At 38.1% G+C, this 24,471-nt stretch overlaps 1 protein-coding gene and 1 pseudogene across 1 annotated transcript in view; both read right to left on the bottom strand.

Annotated features, from left to right (window-relative positions):
* Positions 1–8,145, bottom strand: part of LOC139311086 (stimulated by retinoic acid gene 6 protein-like) — a 49,149-nt gene extending 41,004 nt beyond the window's left edge. Inside the window, exons 1-4 of the mRNA XM_070935419.1 lie at positions 7,905–8,145; positions 2,714–2,792; positions 1,711–1,811; positions 845–975 (exon numbers count right to left, since the gene is read on the bottom strand). Of these exons, the coding sequence (XP_070791520.1) occupies positions 845–975; positions 1,711–1,811; positions 2,714–2,792; positions 7,905–7,927 (334 nt within the window). The 5' untranslated portion in view covers positions 7,928–8,145. The remainder of the gene's footprint in view (positions 1–844; positions 976–1,710; positions 1,812–2,713; positions 2,793–7,904) is intronic.
* Positions 8,146–19,938: 11,793 nt separating this feature from the next.
* Positions 19,939–24,038, bottom strand: LOC139310317 (stimulated by retinoic acid gene 6 protein-like; annotated as a pseudogene).
* Positions 24,039–24,471: the final 433 nt, after the last annotated feature.

The raw sequence follows: 24,471 nt of genomic DNA, 5'->3' as shown, positions 1-24,471 counted from the left end.
CCCTAATGCTGGGAAAGCTAGGAGAATAAGAGGACAACCAGTAGCAAAGAGGGTGGACTCTTCCATCATAATGGTGATGAGTCCCCAGTTGGGAGATCTGAAAGACCAGGTTAGGGACAGATCATCATAGAGCAACTCTATCTACTGTATAGGGCCACTTGAGAGTCAAAAATGACTTGAGGGGACATAATCAATCTATCTATGGACATAACCATATAGTCACCATGAAACATATTTAATTGACAAGAGTCTTTTTCTACTTTTACTATCATTATCGCCTATTAGGCTTTAAAACTGAAAGTCAGCAGAGAGGAAATATTGTGTTATAGGAGGAAGAATTTAAAGAAGGAAAGTTAAGAAGGAGAAATAAAGTACTCTTCCCACTATTTGTTGGCATTTCCCTATCATGAACCCCCTAAGCCACTCCAATTATATGTTATTTGCTTACAGCTATGGCTTGACATGTTGCAGATGTTAGGGTCTTATCTTCAGTCCCAAATAAGAATGCATGCTCCTAGAAACATATTTAATGTCATGGTGTTACAAGGAGGAGGGTTTTAAATGGCTATGTATTTATACTGGGGAGGCCTTGCCTACTCTTACTATCTCTAATGCTGACACTGAAGCTATTTGCCACTGCCTTCATAACCTGTCCTCTTGAAGATCATGTTTGGCTCTAAAGTCTAGCCCTCACTGCACTCCTGAATAAACTAATTGTCTGCAATCTGCAATTGTCTGCAAGGTAACCTTAAGACTAAAAAATAGCTAAACAGAAAAATGGGAGAATACAAAGACACAGAGCTCCTCTACTGCTCTCTTATCACTTGTTAATCATGAGTTTTACCTTTAGCCCATTCAGGAAGTCCCTCTGGAAAGAACTCTTTCTCAAATAGAAACATGACTTTATTAGCAGTAGCACCAAATGCAAATCCCAATGACCATCGGTTGCTAATTGAGCCATCAGAGTCCATTGGGCTGTAAAATAATGAAAAAAAGACATTGAGACCCTTTCGAAACTATAGAAGTATAATAATTTCCAGTCAACCTTGAACTAGCAAAGAATTACACTTGCATGATACTAGTAGTCCCAATAAAGGAGAATATTTGTAGCTCAGAGTTGAAATGAGGGGTCCTTGGTGCTCTCTGAGATTGGTTGTTTTCTTGCAAACGTTTCATTATCCAAACTATGTAACATCATCAGTGCTAGTGGTACTGAAGATGTTACTTAGTTTGGTAATGAAACGTCTGCAAGAAAATAAATGGTAAGTAAAGGCAACAATCCAGGGACACTGCAGAAAAAAGTATCTCTGTCACTTGTTTGTGCTGTAGATGAGTGGAACAATGTGTACTATGGTCTTTCAGATGTGCTAGATTACAGATACAGTGATGGTTTCTTATCTGGCTAGGGTTGATATGAGTCAGACTAAAACTAGAGGCCACAATTGCCTTAGAAAGTGTTTTTCTTTTACCTGCTTTGGATGCCATATGCTAAATAAATAAATTACCTGCTTTGGAATGATTAAAACTGTTTTTCATCACAAAATATAAATATGCAGGAGATATTTGACTGAATCATTTTATTTTTTATGCCAAGGGCCTAAAGGACAGCTTAGGCAACTGCAGTTTCTGCTTCCAAAAGGCTACAAGTCCCCAAACTTGTATGTCACAGACTGCTACTCAGGAATGGCCAGCAAGTATTGTCCAACTCACAGCAGTAACCCACAACGTCTTGGACATATGGGATATTTGTCATCAAACCAGAATCTTTTTGTTCTCTTTTCAAGACAGGCCAGGATCAAAATGATGACAACCTGCAGGAGCAGAAAAAAAACATGATTAATGTTATGAAGAACTATCATGAACCACAATGAAGGCATCAATAAATCTTCAGTATAGACGGTATTAAGGTACCCAACAATTCAGAGATTGATACATGTTTCACCAGCCAATGTAAATCAAAACTAGGTCAGAATTCTGAGCAAACATTCATCCTGCAAATTTCCTCCCAGATCCACCCAGTAGAATAAGTATTATGTTGCCTAGTGCCTTGGATAGATAGAAAATTAAGGGCTTTGATAAGTCAAATATCATTTCTCCCCTGCATCTGCTATAAGGTGGGAGAGCTCTGCTTTTCACATTTGTAAACACAAGCATCCATATGCTCCTTTGTAAGCTTGTTCTTGGGCCACTGAAGCACGTAGATAAATGCAAGCTTTGCCTTGTCCCAAAGGCAGCCATCTTCAATCCAGTACTTACATATGAGCCAGTTTGGTCTAGTGGTTAAGGCATCTGGCTAAAAAGTAGAAGACCATGAGTTTAAATCCTACCTTAGCCATGAAAGCCAGCTGGGTGACAAAGGGCAAGTCTCCTTTTCTCAGTCCTACCCACCTTACAGGGTTGTCATTGGGGGGAAAATAGGAGGGGGAAGGATTGGATATGTTTGCCATCTTGAGTTATTTGTAAAAATAATAAAGGTGGGATACAAATAAATAAATAGACACAGTCATTCATTTAAAAATGTCTGTGTCTCCTCATCCACAGCTAGATCTTTTTTGATAAGAATATTGGGAATTGCATCTGGATTATGCATCCGGAGGCTGCCAGCTTTGGAAATGCATCTAAATGGGCTTTCTCCAATGAGTCTTAGGGTGCACTCATCAATCAGGAGAGTCCAAGTAGTAGTCAATGGTTGTCAGCTTATTGGTCTACTTACCGATGGAATCAGTGAATAATGTAGAAAAACATCCGCTTCAATTGAACTTTTACAAGTATCATTTACTTGGAGAGTGTCCCTATTAAAGAAACATGATGAAAAAATACTAGATTTTTATCTGTATGTTTCATTTTTAAAACACAAACTGCCATTCATACACAAGCGATCCCAGTTTTTAATTTACATTTTACTTTACTTTAATTTTTATTTTATTTACATGAAGTAGATATATAGCAAAATGAGCAGCCTAAATAAACTGGTCACCTAATGACAGCTCAAAATTTTGATGGGCTCCAAAAAAGTGACTTGTGACCTGTCCTCCAAGTTATGACTGTCATACACACACACACACACACACACGCCCACGGTTACATGATCACATTTTGGGTGCTTGGCAACTGGCCCACATTTAAACCATTTGCAGTGCCTTATTGTTATGTAACCACAATTTTCAGTGTTTTGGATTTGCAACATTCATTCATTCATTTGCAACATTCATGTAACCAGTTTATGATTTGAGTGGCTAGGAATCAGGATTCCACCAAGGTCAATCCTGCAACACCGCCTTTTATGGACATTAACCTTGATTGAGCCTCGATTCTTAATCAACTTTTGGATTTCCTTTTTTTATTATTGTTGGAGAGTTTAAGACTCTTCAGATCAGCAAGATTTTCCAGTATTCATCAAGTAAGTCTCTTCCCCCTTAGCGGAAAACAATGCAAGTTAGATTATGAAACACCTTTAAAATATATGAAATATAGGATTATACAGCAAAAGGGTACTCAGAATATAGATATCAAAAATTACAATGGATTAAGGGTCCAGATTGATTTGGAAGTACAAGTACAGGAAGTAAAGCCACAAATTTCTGTTGCTAAATGAAACAGTTAAGCGAATTTTGCCCCATTTTACGACCTTTCTTGTCACAGTCATTAAGTGAATCACTGCATTTGTTAAGATACTAACACGGTTGTTAAATGAATCTGGCTTCCTCATTGACTTTGCTTGTCAGAAGGTTGCAAAAGGGGATCACATGATCCTGAGACACTGCAACCATCAACTGCAACCATCGTAAATATGAGACAGTTGCCAAGAGTCTGAATTTTGATCATGTGGCCATGGGAATGTTGCAACGGTCTTAACTTTGAAAAATCACTTTTTTCAGTGCCATTGTAACTTTGAACGGTCACTAAATGAACTGTTGTAAGTTGAGGACTTCCTTTATAGCTTTGATTTACGGTAATTAGAAATAATTATCTCACAAATGAGATATTTTTTGGGATTTTTATGATACAGGGACCTTGAAGGCTGTACACTAGAGGGAGCCACAGGATAAAGAATGGAGCAGATTTCTATACATAATTGTATATTTTTGGCCAATCTGTTGTAAAAAAAACAACCACCAGATAATCTCAATAAAATTGACCCAGCATGTTGTAATGAAGTTACAGATCAAAAAGAAGCTGCAGCTGATAATTTTGAAATTACTTTGAATTTAACTGTGGATTTGGGGATTTAACTGTGGTATATGGAGAAAAATATAGACATACAAATGGAATTGATTTATTCCCTAAAAGTGTCAGATTTGGAAGACAATTTTCTTTTTTGCTTCTTAACTGCCACATATTTTAGCTGGGGAAGTTGGGAGGGGGTTGTTGTTGGAACGGTATAAAGTTAGTCATAACAACATTACGTATTCAAGGACTTTTGCCTGCGTCTGATGGAGACTGCCTGAAGATTGTATCCAGTTGAGTGTGAAGAGTTGATTGGACAATGGGATGAACTTGTGGGTGTGAGGCAGGGCTGTGAACTGTCAGCTGGGTGTGGAAAACCTTGAAGCTTTCAGACTCGGGTTTTCCCAGATGTGCCAACATGACATATCTAATAAATTGGAACTTTGAGGAACCTCAGGCCTCAGAGCTTTATTTCGTTGGGGGTGTTCCTTGGAACCCTGACAAAAGGTGATGCACAACTCTCAGGAAATGGATGAATAGCTATACAAAAGATTTTTGCTAAGGTCTTGAATGATTTTCTAGAAGGGATAAACAAAAGGACAAAAGTATATTTATTGGATATACTAAATCTGTTATTTTAAACTTTAAATCTGTTAAAGTTTTGAAAGACCTATGGCTACAAAAATGAACAAAAAACTAACTTGGGGCTCTTTCTGAAGGGATTAAAAAGTGACACCCTTAAGCGTTCAGGGAAGATTTACCAAGTTGGTTTCTTTGATCAGTTTCAGGGTTAAAAGAGGAAAATGGTTATATCTGGATTCCCTTATATTTAGAGATGATGAGAAACTACAGGTAGTCCTTGACTTATTACCATAATTGGGAATTTCTGTTGCTAACTAAGGTGGTTGCTTGAGTTTATGACCCTTGCCATGGTTTTTAAGTGAATTACTGCAGTTGTTAAGTGAATCACGTGATTATTAAATGAATGCAGCTTTCCCCATAGAATTTGCTTGTCAGAAGCCAGCGGGAAAAGGTCACAAATGGTGATCACAGGACCCATTATAGAAAAACAAAGCTATATGGTAAAGAGATGGGGGGGAAACTCATATATTTAATAGGTAGAAAGCAACATGAAAAAGAAAAAAGAGAATGGAAAAAACAGATTATGGGGAGAGGAAGGGAGTGAAAAAACTCTATAAACTAAAAATAAAGCAAAATACCTAAATATTCTATGTCTGTAACTATATTATTAAATTTTATATTTTATTTCCAAGATCTTAAGAAGTAATTATTTGGCAAAATACCACTGTATTTCAAAGCAATTTGGCCAGAAGCAATAAATTCAACATTATGTGGAATCATGATTTCCTTTAACACTGCCTGCCCTGTGGAATAACATCCCTCTGGAAATATGTGAATCAGCACCTTCCTGTTAGACTTTGGTAAGACCCTTAAGACCAGGCTGTTCCCCCAGGCACTTGGGCCAGAAACTGAAATGAGCTCTGCTGCTTAATGCTAGTTTTTATAAACTGGGATTACTGTTCTGACCTTGACAGTTGTGACTTGGATTGTTTTAAAAATGAAAACCACCCAGAGTCACTGCTGTCAGATGTATAGTTAGATCAATGATTGGTTTGTTGGTTGGTTGGTTGACTGATTGATCTACCTAACCAACTTTATGGCTCCAGTATAGTATTTGGAGTATTCACATACTTATTTCAAAGCTCAGAAATGGCATTTATTATGTAAGTGGCACAATGAAGCTTTCAGCAAGATTCGATGGCAGAGCAATCAAAAGGAAATAATTTGCATTGGAGGGAAACTATGACTAAGAGCGGCACAGAGCTACTTGTCAGTGCGGAACAAACAGGGCTTGGTTCACGCATTAAACTCAAACACATACTTTAGAATTTGGCAATATAGCTGAATGGCTCATGACTTGCTTCCTGGCCTCTCAAACTTCCTCAGTCCTACCTGAACATCAACTAAACAAATTTATTCTTCATTTTCACTGGCAATGCTAATAATACTTGAAGGCTTTTTAATCTGATTCTCAGGGAGAAAAGAGCCATTTCTTCCATCAAAGATGTTTTCTATATATTCAGTTACGTGTGAGAGGTTGTCCATGTATGTGTGTACAGCTGTGTGTGTGAGAAATATATGTATTTTATTTTATTAAGAAAATGTACGTAGCTGCCCAACTCACAATAGGTAACCTTGGGAGGTTTACAACATTTTTTAAAAAAATCTACTGCATAATAAAACCCATAATAAAACCCTTACTCCACAGCCCATGGCAGCAACTGCACAATCAAATCAACTAAGTGATCGGCTCCATTTCCATTGCAGCTTGAACTAGTCGGTCCTTCCCTATTTGAGGCCATCATTTTAGAATTTCACACTTCTGATGATTGCAGCATCCCCATGGCCACATGATCAAAATTTAGATGATTGGCAACTGGTTCATACTTATGACCGGTGTTGCAGTGTCCTGGGGTCATGTGATCAGCTTTTGCACCCTTCTGACAAGCAAAGTCAATGGGGAAGCCAGATTCACTTAAAAACCATGTTGCTAACTTAACATCTGAAATGATTCACTTAACAGCTGTTGCAAGAAAGGTTGTAAAACTCACTTAACAAATGTTTCACTTAGGAATATAAATGTTGAGCTGAATTGTGGTCGTAACTCCAGAACTACCTGTACGTTCTTTCATAGCATAATTTCCTGGTCTTCAATGAGTTTGGCGAGATGCATACCCTATTATCTTTAAATTAACTTGTTTTTCAAACTCTTTCTTCTAAAAATTAGTCTTTTGCAAATCTTCTGTTTTAGACTTTTAAACAGCTTGAGGATCTCTTGGATTGTATCTGGAGCCAGATTAAGGGGGAAAACACTGTTTTTACCCTGGTACAGCTAAATATAAGGCTGCCTCATGATGGGCTAAGAATGGAATTAAGGCAGTCAAGAGGCCCAGCAGAAAAAGAATGCCAGAGCGTATTCATGGGCCAAGGCCCAACCCTAGGGTTTTCCTGGAAGATAGTCAAAAGACCTGGCCTGACTTCAAATAGAGAGAAGAGCAACGCATTGAATATCACACTAGAGAGTGCTGCATTTTGATAGTGGGGGGAAACTCCAAGTCTCTTTCTGACAGCCCTTCTCCATTTTTCCTGAAAAAAACCCTGTTCCCTCCATTAGGGACAAACCTAGGAAAGAGTTAAAAGCCTCTTCCCCTCCTCTAAATTGTTTCAATTACACGCAAGGGGTGGGGAAAGAGGGAGGCAGACAGACGGACGGACGGACGGACAGGGAGAGAAGCAACAGGAGTGAATATCCTCCCTTCCGCTTTTATTTGGTAATGGCGCGCTAGCCAGATCTCAACTCCACATCCTTTGGAGATTTGGGAGGCGACTATATTTTTCCCCTCGCTTTTCTCTCCCCCCACCCCCATCTTCATTCTTTGACCGGGAGGGGAGGACGTGGGATGAGGTGATTCTTGCTTCAGCTGCACAAGTGGCCTTAAAGCGCTACCCACCCCCCTCAGCCCCGAACCCGACAGCAGAGTGAAGCCTCCCCCCAGCCTTCAATGTCCGGGCAGCGCGAACTGAACCCAAGAGATACAAAGAAGCAGATTGAAAAGGGCCGGCTGCCCTCCCAGCTTTTTCCACTAACGGAAAGCTGATCCAAGTTTCTGAGTTTACCCCCCTCCAAATCTGCCTTGGTCGCAACGTCCACTTACGGCAATTCCTTGCCGTCGGCCATGGTTTTGCAGAAGAAAACTGGACGAGGAGATGCAGGATTGCAAAGGGAGACTCGGACAGATAAATTCGAAGTTGGTGCGCACTCTGCCTAGCAACTTCAAGCTCCTGCTGCGTTCCTTTCGTTCAAATCGCCCGTCGCTTCGGGCGGAGTGCCAGTCAGCCGAAAGAAGCTAGCGAGGCGTAGTCAGGTATCTTCGATGAAAACTATTTCCTCTTCCCTCCGCCAGCTGCGATTTCAACTCGAGTTAATACCTCGGGGGAATCGGGGGAAGGGTCTGGCTGCTTCTCCACTGGCACAGAAACGCTCCCGCACCGCCTTTGGGCGGGGGGAATGCTTCCTGCAGATATGCCTTCCCCAGCATGGGACCTCCAGATGTGTCCGGTTGCAATATCCATCATCCCCAGCCACGTACAAATCGTTGTGGACGGTCTCGGTAGGACGGACAATTTTTTTAAAAAAATTACTTAGCGGCTTTCACTAAAAATCAAAACATACGCGCACAGTCTCATTTCGAGCGCGCCAAAATAAAGATTGCAGAACGATGACAACAAAACCAAATTTTGAAAATGTGTTTCAGCTGAAAGGAAGAGGGATGGGGTCTAAGCAAGAATTTCAACCATCTTTTTTTAATTGATTTTAAAAATAACAAAAAAAGGAATATAACACAAATACGTTTTTTTAAAAAACCTTTTAAAAGTCAAAAATAATATCTAAACATTAAAGTACATATATATTTATTTCTAACATATTTGTATATTTATCATTCATCTTTAACTTACAGTATAAATGAGTTCCATATTTCATATTTGTCCATTCAAAGTCTACATTTAGAGGCAATCTGTTGATGGGTGGCAAGTGTAATCAGGTATTCATTCAGTGAATGGACCATATATTTATCTTTCCAATTCTACAGTATCAGTCTCTTGGCCATAGCAAGGGCAAGGAGTATCCATTTACATTATTCAGTTGTCAAATTCTATGTAATAGGTAATGTAATTCAAGAGAATATTATCTTCTGAAATTTTAACATTTGTTCCATACTCACATTTTTATAATCTACTATTTTCCCAAAATAGGACATTGTAAAAACATGTGCTTTAAAAAAGCATTATCCTTTTTACATCTCCAATAAAATTTATTTTATTTTTATTTTTTATTTTATTTCAAATTTATATACCGCCCTTCTCCCTTTCTTATGCTTTCTTAGACAGACCTTTTCCTATAAGTTCGATTTTTTTTTGTTATATAAGTCGTGATATTAAGATGCCACATTTTTTTTGTTATTCCTTCCCAAATGAATAGCATACTCTCTAGATTAGAATAAGGTAGCCAAATAAGTTTTGAGCTCCCTTTGCTCAAGAGAGCCTCACTATAATCCTAATATTCCCCACAACTAATCTGTACAAATGACGTAGTCTACGTAGAATAGACTCATCTTTAACCACCAGTACACCACCAGTATATCTAGGGAATCTTGATTGGGCTGGGTTCCCTAGACAAACATAAAACCAAAACTAATACTGAAAGATGTGCATGCATCCACAATTGTTCTCATTAACCATGTGTTGTTGAAAGGTACATGTACTGCATTTTTCCAACTATTAATGTATCTTTTTTATTTAGTAGGTTTATTAAACTTATATACCATTCCAATTAGCAAATGATTCTGAGCAGCTCATACAGCTCTTTCAGTAGTCAAGCCAAAATGACACAAACTGAAATAACAACTGTAATAATAATCAACTAAAAAAAAAAGAAAAGCTAGGATTGGAAAAGCAGGAAGCTTTCTACCCTAACCCACAGGCTAATTGCTATATCTTTTTACCAAACAACAGAAACACAGGGCACTGATCTCTCTGGAACAGTGGTTCTCAACCTTCCTAATGCCGCGACCCTTTAATACAGTTCCTCATGTTGTGATGTCCCCCAACCAGGGGTGGGTTCTAAATTTTTTTACTACTGGTTCTGTGGGCGTGGCTTATTTTGTGGGTGTGGTTTGGAGGTCATGTGATTGGGCGTGGCTAGTTGGTCATGTGACCGGGTGGCCATGGCTATGTGTATAGGGACTACTCAGAGAGCTGAAAAAAGTCATTTCTGACAGGTCCTCGCACTTTTGACTGGTCCTCACACTTATGACTATCCTCACATTTATGCCCGTGCAGTATTCTTAACAACCATGTCACTCATTTCACAGCGGCTTCTTTTCACCATGGTGATAAGATAGGGCAAAAAACGTAAAATGTGAGGACAGTCGTAAGTTCGAGGACTGGTCAAAAGTGCGAGGACCAGTCAGAAATAACTTTTTCAGCCCTCTGAGTAGTCCATATGCATAAAAGGATACAGCAATAGAGAGGGATGAAGGAAGGGAAGGGAAATTAGAGTAGGAGTGAGGGTAAGAGAGGGAGAAAGAGAGGAGGAGAAGGAGAAAGGAAGAGGATGGATATAAAAATAGGTGACAATGGGAAGGGGTATAATGTAGAATAGAAGGGAAAAATTGAATTTGATTAAGATTAGAGATGAGGATGAAGGGTAATATTGGTTTTTTACAAAAATAGATGAGGAATAAATATGGCAAAAAGGAAATATAAAAATTGTAAATTTAATTGAAATGGCTAAACACTGTTTAAATTTGTGAACCGGCCAAATACTCTGTTCAAAGAAAATACATTGTATGTTTGTATGTGTGTTTCTAATTATTGTTATTTATTCATATTTGTTCTCTTTTATTCTTTAAAGTTTAACAATTCATTCTTTATCTTAATATCTTAATATTTGTTTGGGGTTGGCTTTCTTCCCTTTCATCTTTTTTTATTGTACAGCAATCTTTCTCCTCAAACCTACCACCTCTCTCTTTTCTTTCCTTCTTACTTTCTCTTCCTCCCCCTCTTCTTCTCCTCCCTACTTCCTCTTCCTTTCTCCTTCTCCTCTCTTTTTTGAAACCCATTGTAACTTTGAATGGTCACTAAATGAACTGTTGTAAGTTGAGGACTATTAAACTATTCACTAAGTATTGCATTTATTCTCATACATGGTTTACTTCCATTGTATCTTTCCATTTTTTCACAAAACGTTTCATGATTCAAGCCTATTCGCTTTATCATATGCCTTCTTTATATCAACTAATATACCATAAATTTTCTTATTTATTTATTCTGAAGGACATGTTGAACACCAAAACCTGAACTGTGCAGCCTTGACCAACTTAAAGTAATTCTATGTCTTCCAAACATTGCTTAATTTTATCTTTTGAATCTTTTCTATCAGAATTTTGCCAAAATTTAAATTAATTCCTCTGTAATTTTTGTTTCACATTTGCTAGCATTCTCTTTATAGAAGGAATTAATGACAGGATTTTTCCAGTTGTCGGACATGGATGCACAGTCACCAAAAATAGCCTTTGTGTTAAAGTGAGAGTAAAGTCTATTCCAGTTCTGACCTGTTCTTCAAAAGACAAAGGGATTGGAAACTAAATACTTAATATCCATGCATCATAAAGTGTAAAAAATTTGCTGAGCCTCATTTGCTATTACATGTTAAGAAGTTACAGTAATTCATCCACCATTAGCACTAATCTGTCATATGAAATGTGAGATGGGGGGAGAATTGTCCAAGCAGATAATCCTCAATCACTTGATACCAACCTCCCTTCATCACTTAATAGAGATGCCACTCCTCAAAAATGATCTATAATGCATCTGTAAAAGACATAATGCTTCCAGAAATTTTATTCACTGAAGTAATTGTGCAGGCGGAAATCTAATAGTCCCACAAACTACCCACAGTCACCTGCAACGAATAATTGCGGGCTCTCCACCAGGGGTACTATTCAACAGGTTCTGGAGAACCGGTAGCGGAAATTTTGAGTAGTTCGGAGAACCGGCAAATACCACTTCTGGCTAGCCCCAGAGTGGGGAGGGAATGGGGATTTTGAGGTATCCTTCCCGTGGAGTTGGGTGGGAATGGATATTTTGCAGTATCCTTCCCCTGCCATGCCCACCAAGCCACGCCCACACAAACCAGTAGTAAAAAAATTGAATTCCACCACTGATCTCCACCTTCTATATTTTGATGTAATTCCCACCATTCTTAACATTTCCTGTGATTTTACTTTAAATTATACACATTATACCATACCTGCTGTACTTAAGCCATACTGTGGCACAGTGAAGTTAGCAAACTAACAGATCTGGGCTGCAAAAATCTAGACTGCCACTAGATGGAAGCAAAATATTAAGAATTTACTCCATCTCTGCTGCCTTCTAAAAACATCCAATTTCTGTGCTTTAGAGCTGATAACCCTGTTTATAACTGTAACAGTAATTTGAACATATTTATAACCAAAACATGTTTGAGCAGTTTGATTATTTCCTATTATTGTTTCAATGCCATATCAAGAGTCCATGTAGCAATAATCAAACAGTGGTATAACAATTTCCCTGCTCCAAAATTCATTTTCCCTTATTTCTAACGTAGTTTCATTGCAAAGAGATGCTCCTTCTATCTACTATATTATTAAAGTGAACAATGTCTAATTACCTGGTTTCTACTACAGCTGAATCGATTTAAAACTATGTTTACTTTCTTCTAATTTGTTGCTCCATGCTTTTTAACTAGAAAAGAAAGAAATTCCTTTATTTCTGCCTTGCAAGGAAAAAAACATTTGTGGAGGAACATATACTTGAAAGATACCCCACAGTTCTCTTACTAAAAAGTAATTTCATTTCTCTGAATCTTATTTATTTTTTTTATTATTTTTTTTTTATTGAAAAAGTTTTACAAATACAATTTTTCCCCCTTCCCCCCACTTTCCCCCCCTAGCCCTCCCTTACCCTCCCCTCCTCCCATGGCTTCCCCAGGATCAAATCCAAATCCAAATCATATTATATAATACTTTACCGCCCATCTATTCTACCCCCTGTGTGGTAAACATTTCTTCCTGACATTCTAGTATACTATTCCCTATAAACTATACATTTCTACACAACATTCAACTAAAAATTATCTGGTACTTCCTAGTTTAGTATTTATTCTGCACATAATCTATCCATGTCCTCCACTCCCTTACATAAATCTCTTGTGTCCGGTCTTTTATATGTGCTGATAACTTCACCATTTCTGCGAAACTGGCCACCTTCAGAGTCCATTCTTCAATAATAAACATAACATCCCTTTTCCAGTGAACAATCAGTAACCTAGCCTATCACCATATACCATATCAATTTTGTTTTTCCCACTTTCCCGTAGGTCCGCCTTATATAATAATTTATAAAATCTAAACAATCACATCAAGTCCTTCTTCCAACAGTGTATTTAGTGTCTTTAGTTGTCATCTGCCCCCATCATTGAAGAGTACTTTTATATATAAACCCCCCCCCCGAATGACTTTATATTCCATATGATATCTTCTGTAAAGTCTTTCATCTAGATTATTAGTTCCATCGAGCATGTTAGGGTAACAACCAGATCCCCTGCAAATGCCCTTATTCCGTAGTACTCTTGCCTCATGATTATTCCCTTCAACGTACACATAATCCATCTTTCTTAAAATCTATAATAGAAAGTTCCAATTCACTCAATTACAGGCCTTCTCCACATCCTAGAACACCAGCACTGCAGGTATCTGTTTATTCTTCTCAAGATAGTCCAATAAATCTATAATTTGCCTCACATTGTCTTTCATATATCTACCTTCTATAAATCCTGCTTAAACATAAATCAGTTCTTGGATAACTGGCATTGATCTGTTGGCTAATAACTTTACAAAAAATTTTAATCCATATTCAAAAGAAATATTAGTCTAAAATTTTCTAGTTTTATGGAACCTGCTTCTTTTCTTGCCGTGTGCTGGTTTAAACCTCTGCTGTTGTTGTTTTTCTGGAATTTGTTTGCATGCTGTTCGAGTTATATGCTGATCTTTAACTTTGTAGGACATCAGATCAAGATCCAAAGCCACTTCTCTTGTATTTTTAGGTGGTCCACCTATAACCTTTAAAGGATGATCCGAGAACGGGTCATCCAAAAAGCCCCCTGTAGTTCCTTGTATTTCCATTGGCTCCATCTCCATCTGCTTCCACTGGGCTTCAGTCTCTTGTTCAATTTGCTTTTCTTTATCTCCCTCCTGTATTCCTGACGCTGAAAATATACATGGAGATGTTGGACCAATTTGAAAAACATTGCGATAAAATTCTTCCGCTTTTTCAACAGTATTTAATCGGTATCTTTCTCCTTGATACGTCAATCTTATGCCAACTGGAACATCCCATCTGTATGGAATTTGTTATTTCTTTAGTTCAGTCACCAAAAATCCAAAATCTTTTCTGTCTTTTAGCATTTTAGGCGGCAGCTCTTTATAAATCCCAATCTGCTTTCCCTCCACTTGTAGGGTCGAAACAAAAGACTTTTGCAAGATGTCACTTCTTATTCTTTTATCTGTAAAGTATATCACTACATCTCTGGGCAATTGCCTTTGTCTTGCTACCCAAGAATTCACTCTGTAAATCTTGTCAATTTTGGACAAAACCTCTTCAGGGCTAACCTTTAACATCACAGCCAAAGCATCAGCACAAATCCTTCTCAAATCTCTGTTGTTTTCCTTCATCCCCCTCAGTCTTACAGCAAATTCCATAAATTTCATTTTCAATCCTTTGCATTTTATTATCCACATTATAGATCTTATAATCAGCTTCCTTCATTTTAGACTCTACTTCTAAATTGATTTCTTCCATTTTTTTATCAATCTGGACAATTACTTCTGAGAAGCCAGTCAGGACTGTCAAAAAATCTCGCTTCATCTTATCATACCTTTCTTGAACCACCTCCTTAGTTTCCTGTTGAAATTTCTCAAACTTCTGGTCCATAAGCACATCTTGTCTCATCAGAGCCGCAATAATAAATTCCTTCAAGTCTTTAAAATCAGTCTCCTGTCTCTGGCTCTGGGTCTGCAAGCTTAAAAACTGCTCTTGTGACTTGTGAATAGGGGAACCCCCCCCCCCATACAGCTTTGTTATCTGGCTTTGAAGCCATTCTGCCACACAGACAAACTCTTTTTAAAAAGGAAATCTTCTCTCCCTTCTCACCAGCACAAAATCCTCTCAGAATTAATCAAGGCTCTAAGGGAGATAGAACATAAAGACAGTTTGGAAAAAAAAAACTTTTCCCTTCTCTTCTAACCAGCGCTGTTATTTTAAATGCTTTGTAGCATACTGAGACAATCAGGCAAGTCCACTTTCGCTTTCAGCTTTTTTTTTTCTTTTCAAGCAGCTAAAGCCGGACGCCATTTTAAACTTTCACTCTTTCTTCACTCTTTCTTCATTCTTAAATTCAATCACAGGGCTATTATATATACTTGCAGTTTTGAATTCCAGATCCAGATTTCACCCTGTTTATTTTAATAAATCCTTTGATTTTCGCTGGTTATGTTGGTCGCATCGTCTGGCTCTGCTACATGCAGAGTTCCCCCGGAGCCATGGCGAGCTGGATAGGGAGCCTCATCCTGTTTCCTCCCCAGAAGTAAAAAAAACAATCTGGGGACTTCACAGGGAGCTCTACCTGCTCTCGCCGGCTCTTCTCACATTTCCTTAAAGAAACAGAGTTTTTCGAGCTGCCTCTCAGCTGTGGAGGCGGCTTTTTACGGGCGGCGGGACTGGCGGTCTTGAAAGACCGTCTGGTGACGACGACGGCGCCAACAGGAAGCCCATTTCTCTGAATCTTATACTGAAGGTCTAAAGCTACAGACTCATTGCTGGACTGATTTAGGATTGTATTTATTTGCACTCCTCATAAATTAGACTTGGCATCCAATTTTCTCTAGCAGAGGTTGAGGGCTGCAAATAATTTAACAACCGGTTCTCTGCCCTAATGACCGGCTGGAGGAGGGGCGTAGCTGGGGGCATGACAGCACTCAGCCTCCTGCAGCAGTCTGCCAGCCAAAACAGGCGCGGGGGTTAATTACAAATTGTGGGCTTTGCTTTGTGACATCCAGATTCAGCAAGCAAGGGGTGTGAACTGCAGAGAAAATAATCTTGTTTGGTTATGAAGAAATATCCCCAGATAGTGTCAGATGTACACTAAATATAGTCTGACTTTTAGCTACACACCACCCCAGCAAACTTTGAAGCTCCACGTAAAGAGGATTCATTTTAGGATGAGTAACCACAGTTTGCACGTTGGAGATTCCTAAAGGAATGCTGGGACACTTTGAATATTGGAATGCTGGGAATATTTGAGGGAGAATAGAATAGAGTTAGAGTTAGAGTTAGAGTTAGAGTTAGAGTTAGAGTTAGAGTTAGAGTTAGAATTAGAATAGAATAGAATAGAATAGAATAGAATAGAATAGAATAGAATAGAATAGAATAGAATAGAATAGAATAGAATAGAATAGAATAGAATAGAATAGAATAGCCCTTCTCTGCCTGAGGCTGCAGAGATCTGCCGGGGGGGGGCAATGCAGTGGTGGCAGCAGGCCGTTTGGAGCAGCAATGCGGTGGTGGTGGCAGGCCGTTTTGAGTCTGTAATGGCAGATCGTTTGGAGCAGCAATGTGGTAGCGGCAAGCCTTGCTGTGTTCCTCCCACCCCACAGCCCCTTTGGCCGAGCGTGACAGGCCCCCACCCCTGCCATCAGCCTTACCTTCTCAGGCCAGGTGAAGAGTGGTGGCAACACGTTACCTGTTCTGCTGCTGGAGCGGTCGGGAGCAGCCTGAGGCGGGCATTCGGGAGCAGGCCAAGACAAGCAGGAGGCCACCTCATTATAGGCTGCAACAAAGACAGGCAAGCAGACTGGGCAGCGTGGCCACATGGTCAAGGCAAAGGAGCCAAAGAACAGCTGCAGCTATGCCACGGTGTGACTCTAAGGCTTCACATACCTTAGATGGTTTTCAAACACAATATCCATCCTTCCAAAAGATAAATATTGCCATGATGCCACTCAGCATTCAGTGACAACTGACCCCTGCAAGAATATACATCTCAGTCTCTCTTAGATGTGGGTCATTAGCATTTACAGAAAGACACAGCTGGCACCATATAGGCGGGAAGAGATTACACCAATTGTTCCATATTTAGGGGAAGCAAAGTTGGAGGACTGTTTAAATGCAAGCCTTCAAAAGGAAATAGAAACAGCTTTTTAAATAATTTTTATTGAATATCAATGTAATAAAAATACAAAATAACTGCAAAATATTGCAGATTTGGAATAGGGAATTACAGATGTCCTCCTGCTCTTCATCAATCCCTCTCAAGAACACTATCTTTTAAATTTGCAAATTCAATCCAAAATGTTCATTTACTTATTGTAAACGTGGTCAAAAGAAATATAGGTAGTCCTCGAGTTATGACCACAATTGAGCCCAAAATTTATGTTGTTAAGTGAAACGTGTTATGTGAGTTTGTTCCATTTTACAACTTTTCTTGCCACAGTTGTTAAGTAAATAGTTGAATTTGTTAATTTAGTTACATGGTTGTTAAATGAATTTGAATTTCCCATTAACTTTGCTTGTCAGAAGGTTACATGACCCTGGGATACTGCAACCATCAGAAATATGAACCAGTTGCCAAGCATCTGAATTTTGATCACATGACAATGGGGATGCTGCAGCAGTCGTAAGTGTAAAAAACGGTCATAAGTCACTTTTCAGTGCCGTTGTAACTGAATGGTCACTAAATAAACTTGTAAGTCAACAACTACTTGTACAGTTCTCATGCTTCTTAGGTACTGTTTGGTAGAACGTGCTTTATTAAAAATAAACCTCTTAACATTTTTCTTTCTAGTTGTGACAAGCAAAAATCACTGAGGATAAGATGCCAACAGAACTGTTTTAAGGTTTTATATACTTGCACCTAACTTTGGCACAAATATGTCTTTCTTTCTTTCTTTTCCTATTTCTTTTCCTTTCCTTCCTTCCTTCCTTCATTTCTTTTTCTTTTCTTTTCTTTTTTTTTCTTTTCTTTTTTCTTTTTTCTTTTTTTCTTTTCTTTTCTTTTCTTCTTTCCTTTCCTTTTTTCTTTTCTTTTCTTTTCTCTTCTCTTTTCTTTTCTTTCCTTTTCTTTCTGTTTTATTTTTATTTCATCCCCAGCACATGAATGAGACAGGAATAAATCATTTTTTCGTATATTGGTATTAAACTGCATTTTTTCTCTTACCATATTTCCCTGAAAATAAGACCCTGTCTTATATTTTTTTGAACCCTGAAATAAGCGCTTGGCTTTATTTTCAGGGAGGTCTTATTATTTTGGGGCTCATGGAGCAAGATGGAGCTCCTCTTGCCCTCTTACCTGATTTCCAGCTCTGCATTTAAATATTTTCGGGGAGGGTTTATTTTCAGGGAATGTCTTTATTTAAAGTTCATGCGCTCAAAAGCCTGATTGGGCTTATTATCAGGGGATGTCTTATTTTTGGGGAAACAGGGTATTCTTACACATCCAAAGACAACATCAATGTGTGTACAGTAAGCTGGGCTTTGTCATCCACAACCTTTACCTTCATGCCTGAATAGTTTTCTGCAAGTTCAAAGATGGGTGCAGAGCCCTCCATCTCAGAGGAGGGCCTATTTCAGTGTATATTTCTATATTTATTTCTTATCAACCATCCACATTACCTTACATGGTGGGGGGGAACCTGTTGTATCACCTCGGGGATGGTCTGGTGAAATTAGATGGCATAAGGAAATAACCTTATTTCAAGACATTTTTGCATTTTAAAGACATTCCTGAGGGACATCTTCCATTATCCATGACACCTAGACATGTCTATGGGGAGGATTGGGATTGATGTTCAACAGCATCTGAATGGCATATTGAATTTCCTTGACCCCGCTGTATGGCTTCATCAAAGAGTTAAAAACAATCAGATTATGGCATACACACATACACCTTCAAAGTTCAGATCTTTAATACAGTCATAGACCTTATATAGACCTTATGCAGAAGGAGGATGGGGTACACTGGATTAAAAAGTATAAAGGATACAACAAAATGTAATTGAAAAAAAAACCAATTATAAAATATATAAAAACAAGATTTAAAAAAACCTAAAGGGAGAGGTAAAAATATTAGATCAATATGAGGGGGCATACAATTTAGTATATGGCAAACTGAATCTATCACAGTACAAAGCACCTTTTGAATAACTAAATGCTCATTAAGACTAGTGTATGGCACAGGTCAGCTGACAGATTTTTAGGCACTGCTGGGCAAAGCCTGGCAACGTTTTTTTGTTAGAAGGGTTCGTATCTGAAAGTAGTACGGAGATGTAATTTGGGTATTTATGCAATAATGGCAAGATGAGCCTAGTATGAATATCTCTTTAGTTCTGGCAATTGGAGATATTCCCTAGGTAGGGGATGTTCCTGTATCGGCCTTCAAGGACACCTGAGGGGAAGAAAGAAAGAAAAAGAGAGAGGGAGAAGGAGAGAAAGAAAGAAAAAAAGAAAGAAGAGCCGAAGGTGCAACAATAAAAAAATGAAAAGAAACAAAAGTGGCTTCTAATTTTCTTTATAGTAATTACAAGCAACAATAAAAAAATTACTGCTTAGTCTATGGTTACAAGGAAAAAAACCTCTCTTTTTACCATTATCTATTTTTTTAACCATCAAAACCATAAATTACTTTTTTTTTCTGTTTCAAGCAACAACAAAAAAACTATAAGGAGTTTCCAGTCAATAATTAGTGTTGATATTGTCTTTTCTCTAATTAAGGAAGTTAATTTCGCCATCATTGCAAAGTCTGTCATCTTCGCCAACCATTCCTCCATTGTGGGTTGTGCTGAATCTTTTCATTTTTGCACATATAATAATCACATGGCAGTTATCATCTAGTGGTGCTGGGATTGAATACAGTACAGTAACATAATAAATACTAGCAATGGTACAAGTGTTCATTTAGGAAACAAATGAATATGTCAGCAAGCCCCTCCTGATCACAACTTGGATCAAATACTAAATTGTTGCAAACCAAAGAGGCAACTATATGCTCTTAGCATATTTAGCACACATTGTCAAAAAAAAAAAAAGATTTGATCAGTCCGCTGAATAAGAGAGAGGTTTTAGCTTCCGGATTTTTTGGACACGGGGGTTATTCAGAAGTGTATAGAGCAGGAACCATCTTGTCCTGGCTTTGCTAGACACTCTGGGAACTAAAAGAAACCAGTATTAATTTTTGCCATGTTTAGCAGACCAGTCATTCTCTCTCAGCCCAACCCACCTCACAGGATTGTTGTTGTGAGGAAAATCGGAGGAGGAATGTGGATTGGATGTGTTTGCCATCTTGAGTTATTGGTAAGACTAAAAATAAAATAAACATTCCCCAGATCATTTCTTGTTTATTAATGACCAACATACTCAAGTGAGTACTTTTTGTGAGGTTCTAAGACTCTATCATATGCATTGTATTTCAGTTCATCCCTTGCTGCCAAAGAATTGATCTTAATGCATTTTGAAATTTCTTGGGGGGAGGGGTTGGGGGGAATTGCAGGTTAAGTTTTTTTTAATACAAAGTATAAAGCTGGGGGGAGAAAGGAGATAGATCAATACAACATCTCTAGTTTTTATAACTCACCATCTAAACAACTGCACCCTGCAAAGAAATGCTACACCCTCAGATAAAACAATATTTGGGAGGTGATGTTGTCACAAATATCTGAACAGATAATCTTTAGAAAGCTATTCCTGAAATCCAGTGTGCATGATAGCATAGATACCTGAAATGGAAACATCTAATAAAATATACAGACATAGGTTTATCTTGTAATAGTAGCCTGTGCAAAAGGTCAAACCATTGATGAAATGGAAATGTTTAGTTATGGAATCCACCTTCACGAATTCTCCAAATGAAAACAATCTGCAATGTTCAGAGCTTCTTTCCCAGAAGTGAAGATTCTATTTTGACCAGCCCTACATCTTATACTAGCTGGACGCCCGTGCTTCGCTACGAAACTATGTGCTCGGCTTGATAAATTGACACAGCCTGAAACTTAATGTAGAATGTGTAACTCCGTAGCATCAGAGTGTGTTAATATAAGTGTGTGTTGGAGTGTCAGAGTGTGTGTTGGAACTGGCAGGGGGAGGAGTGGGAGCAGAATGTCCCAGCCCGCAGCATCCATCAGTATTCATCTGGCTAGCATCCTGTCAGTGTGTGAGAGAGTTAGGGGTGTTTGGAAACTCAAACAGAAGGAGACAGGAAGGAGGCTGGGCATGGCATAGCTCAACTGTTCTGTAGTAAAGCTGCTTGCTGCTGTGAAAGTAAAACTGAAAGTGAAACGCCTCTCCTCTGCTTGTGTTTTGCATTTGGAACAGATTTCTTTTCAGGTGGGGAGGGGGAGTAGAACTCCTTAGCACCAGAGCGTGTTAATAATAATATAGAAAATACTAATGCTTTGATGGTCATTTCGAAAAATTATTTCTTAGCGAGCACCTAGAAGTCAAGAGGAACATACGTGGCAAATTTCAAGTTTGTAGGCTTTACGGTTCTGGAGATTTCGTGATTAATGCATGACTGGTTTTCCCTTTTATATATATATAGATATCGCTTAACATCCAAACAAGCCATGTGACCTGTGATTCAAGCTTACGTAGTTCCAATGACTTACACACAGTGGAGTAAGAATCGGCAAACAGGGTTTTTTCTTTGAGTTTGTCGCAAAGGATTTGGCAGAAGCACACAAGGATGGGATTTGTGTGATAGTGGTCCAGAAAAAGCATTCCAATCCAAACTGTATCCTGCAGAAAAATCATGGGTATTTCTTTTTTGCATGTTAAATGCAACTTCTTGTTCTCCCATCCCACCCATTCCATCCAAGGCTTGAAACAAAGATGCTAATGAGTGGAAAATCCAGTTTGTTATGTAAAAGTAGAAGAGGTCTTCTCTGTAAGGTCCTTCAAATGCTCACCTGCATCCCATTGTTCAAAACCTTTTGGCATTACTGGCCTATCTATCCGTCCAACCAGCCAGGCCCCAAGAATGATGCTGCAGAACAGTCTCATCAGACAGGAAGTTAAGCCCACAACCACCGAATGGAAGAATAAAAAATAACTGAAGTTTACGAAGACTCTCCTGCAAAACAAAAGGCTATCACTGAGAAGTCTCATGCTTACTCTCCAGCTATGGAGTCAGAAACAGATAAATTTGCTTTTGAATTCAATCATGTGCTGTGTTAGAATCTGGAGGCAGCTACATCCCCAATGGGGTTTTATCAAAAAGGAAAATTTAGTCGTTCTACTTAGCGCCCAATTGAGGAAGTATAATAAGTTATACTTGTAGAAAGTTATAATACTTTACTGAGCCCATGAGAAGATGAATAAGGTTTATTTACAAGTCCCACCAATTGTAGTTGATGAGATACAGACTGTTGTACCAAGATATAATGCAAATACATAAACAAATTTCACTGAATTGAAATTAGCCTACAAATTGCAACATTGCCACAATATTAAAAGATTTTTCAGCAGAGTAAGATAAAGCAATCAACAGATAAAGACTAGGATAAAAAGGAGGTGAGAATTATATTAAATCTTCTCTAGTTTTCTTCATGCAATATTTAACATGAAGAAGCATTTGAATCTGTTTTCTCTATAGCTTGAAACAGCATAATACAAATGCCACTCAGTTCTTCTGAAACTGTATTTTTGTACTTAATTTTTCCCATTTATCTTTTAACTTTTTACTACCAAGATCTCATAATGACTAACAAATGGCAGAATTAGAGGTTGAATTAGATTAGCTTCCCTGAGTAATTATTTCCAAATAATGTTTTTATTTGTGCAATATGAATCCTCTCTCACGTTTTCACATCCCTTCTTTTTTTCCACATCTTTTTCTGTACAGTCATGTTAAAAATAAGGAAATAACACCTGCAAAACTATACAATATCTTCCACAAGACACTGCTAAAATATGTTTATCTGGAAGCATCATTGCTTCCAGATATCAAACCCAGATGCCGTGCAATGGAAAAAATTAAATTTACAGAATAGCAGTAAGCATATCACGCCCTAGCATTGACCTGTTATCAAGAGCCAACGGCTTTTGACTGTCGCTGGGTGACATTTTTGGCTGGAGGAAAAGCCTGGCACCTACAAGCACCTGTATCTTCTTGATCACTAGGACAATGATAAACGTCAGGCTAAGACAGAAAACAAAGAAAACAACATTGCATTTTATAACCAAGCTAAACAAATCAAAAATATATAAATAATATTGAAAGGATTATGTTTTGCTACCATCCTCTTATTCTGGGATCCAAAAATTTTTATGTTCATCATTATGAATTCCTTGGTAATCAATTCTATACAATTTCCAAATTCAAAAGTATATAAAAAAAGATTAAAGATGTAATCCTATGAACATAGTACAGAAGTTCATATGAAGGCACAGGTTTTGGGGTCATTTGTACTTTGCATTTCTTCCTATCAAACTAACAAATGATACAACATCTCCTTTCTAACTATGAATATTTCTGCAATTGGAGCAGTAGAACAAGGAAAATCAGCTGCTCTGTACGTATTTTTTGAGGATGTACAAATCCCTTCTTTGTTATCCAGCCAATGAGGTGGATAATCAAGTAACTTCTCAAAGTTCCCCAATCCCACCCAGCCAGATTGTCTTCTAAGCTTTGACACTGTTCAACATGGGCTGATTACGTGAATAATGCTCACATTTGCAGCTTGCTAAATTTTGAAAGGCAGAGAGACCAAACTGTTATTGTGACTGCAGGCACTTATATCACAGTTCCCCATTTGTTTAAAAGCTCCATCCATTTGCCATGTATCATGGGTAAAATCAAAACATACATAAATATCATTCCAAATAACCACTGCACCAAATGCATGATTAGGTATCCTAGAAAAGAAAATTTACAACTTGTTAACAAATGGGGAGAATTAGAAGCTCCCAATAACATATTCCAATCCCTTTAAGACAAGTGTTCACATACCCCACATTATGTATGCAACTTGGAAAGAGATAAACTTTGATAGTGCTACCTGTTAAAGAATAGGAGAGCTCAGTTAGAAATTCGCAAACACACAAACAAAATATACAATATTTCCAGGAAATCTGAGTGATATATTTGTATAACCGCAGAACTACTTTTGTATAACTACACAAACCAATTCTGTCTGCATAATGCCTTAGATCAGACTTGAGGGGTAGAAAATAGGATGCAAAACCCTGAGATGCAACTTCTTTCTACCCATTTATTTTTCCAAATAGAAATCCCCAAAGGAGAAAAATGACCAAAGAAATATGGATGAATTCTGCAGGAAAGCTAGTTTTCTGTTCTTCTATCTATAGCTCTGTCTTGTATTTGTAATTGATATTATCCTGACAGCTTGGCTCTAAAATGTGCTTTGTTTTGAAAATTAGTTAAAGGCAAAGCAGCTGCAGTCTGTTTATTGGTTATTAAACTGATTAGATGAAAGGGGCCTGGTGTTGAAAGAGGGCAAACAAATTTCAAATGATTAATTGATTAATAGCTACCCAGTGAATTAATATCCAAAGAGACTTATAAAATGGATAGTTTTACACTGGGAGAACTGGTAAAATCTAGTGGAAAAC

The sequence above is a fragment of the Pituophis catenifer genome, unplaced genomic scaffold, assembly GCF_029215685.1.
Source record: "Pituophis catenifer annectens isolate HBS135680 unplaced genomic scaffold, rPitCat1.0.hap2 SCAF_2, whole genome shotgun sequence".
Taxonomy (NCBI): Eukaryota; Metazoa; Chordata; class Lepidosauria; order Squamata; family Colubridae; genus Pituophis; species Pituophis catenifer.
The sequence above is the reverse complement of the archived record's forward strand: the minus strand, read 5'-3'. Positions and strand labels throughout refer to the sequence as shown.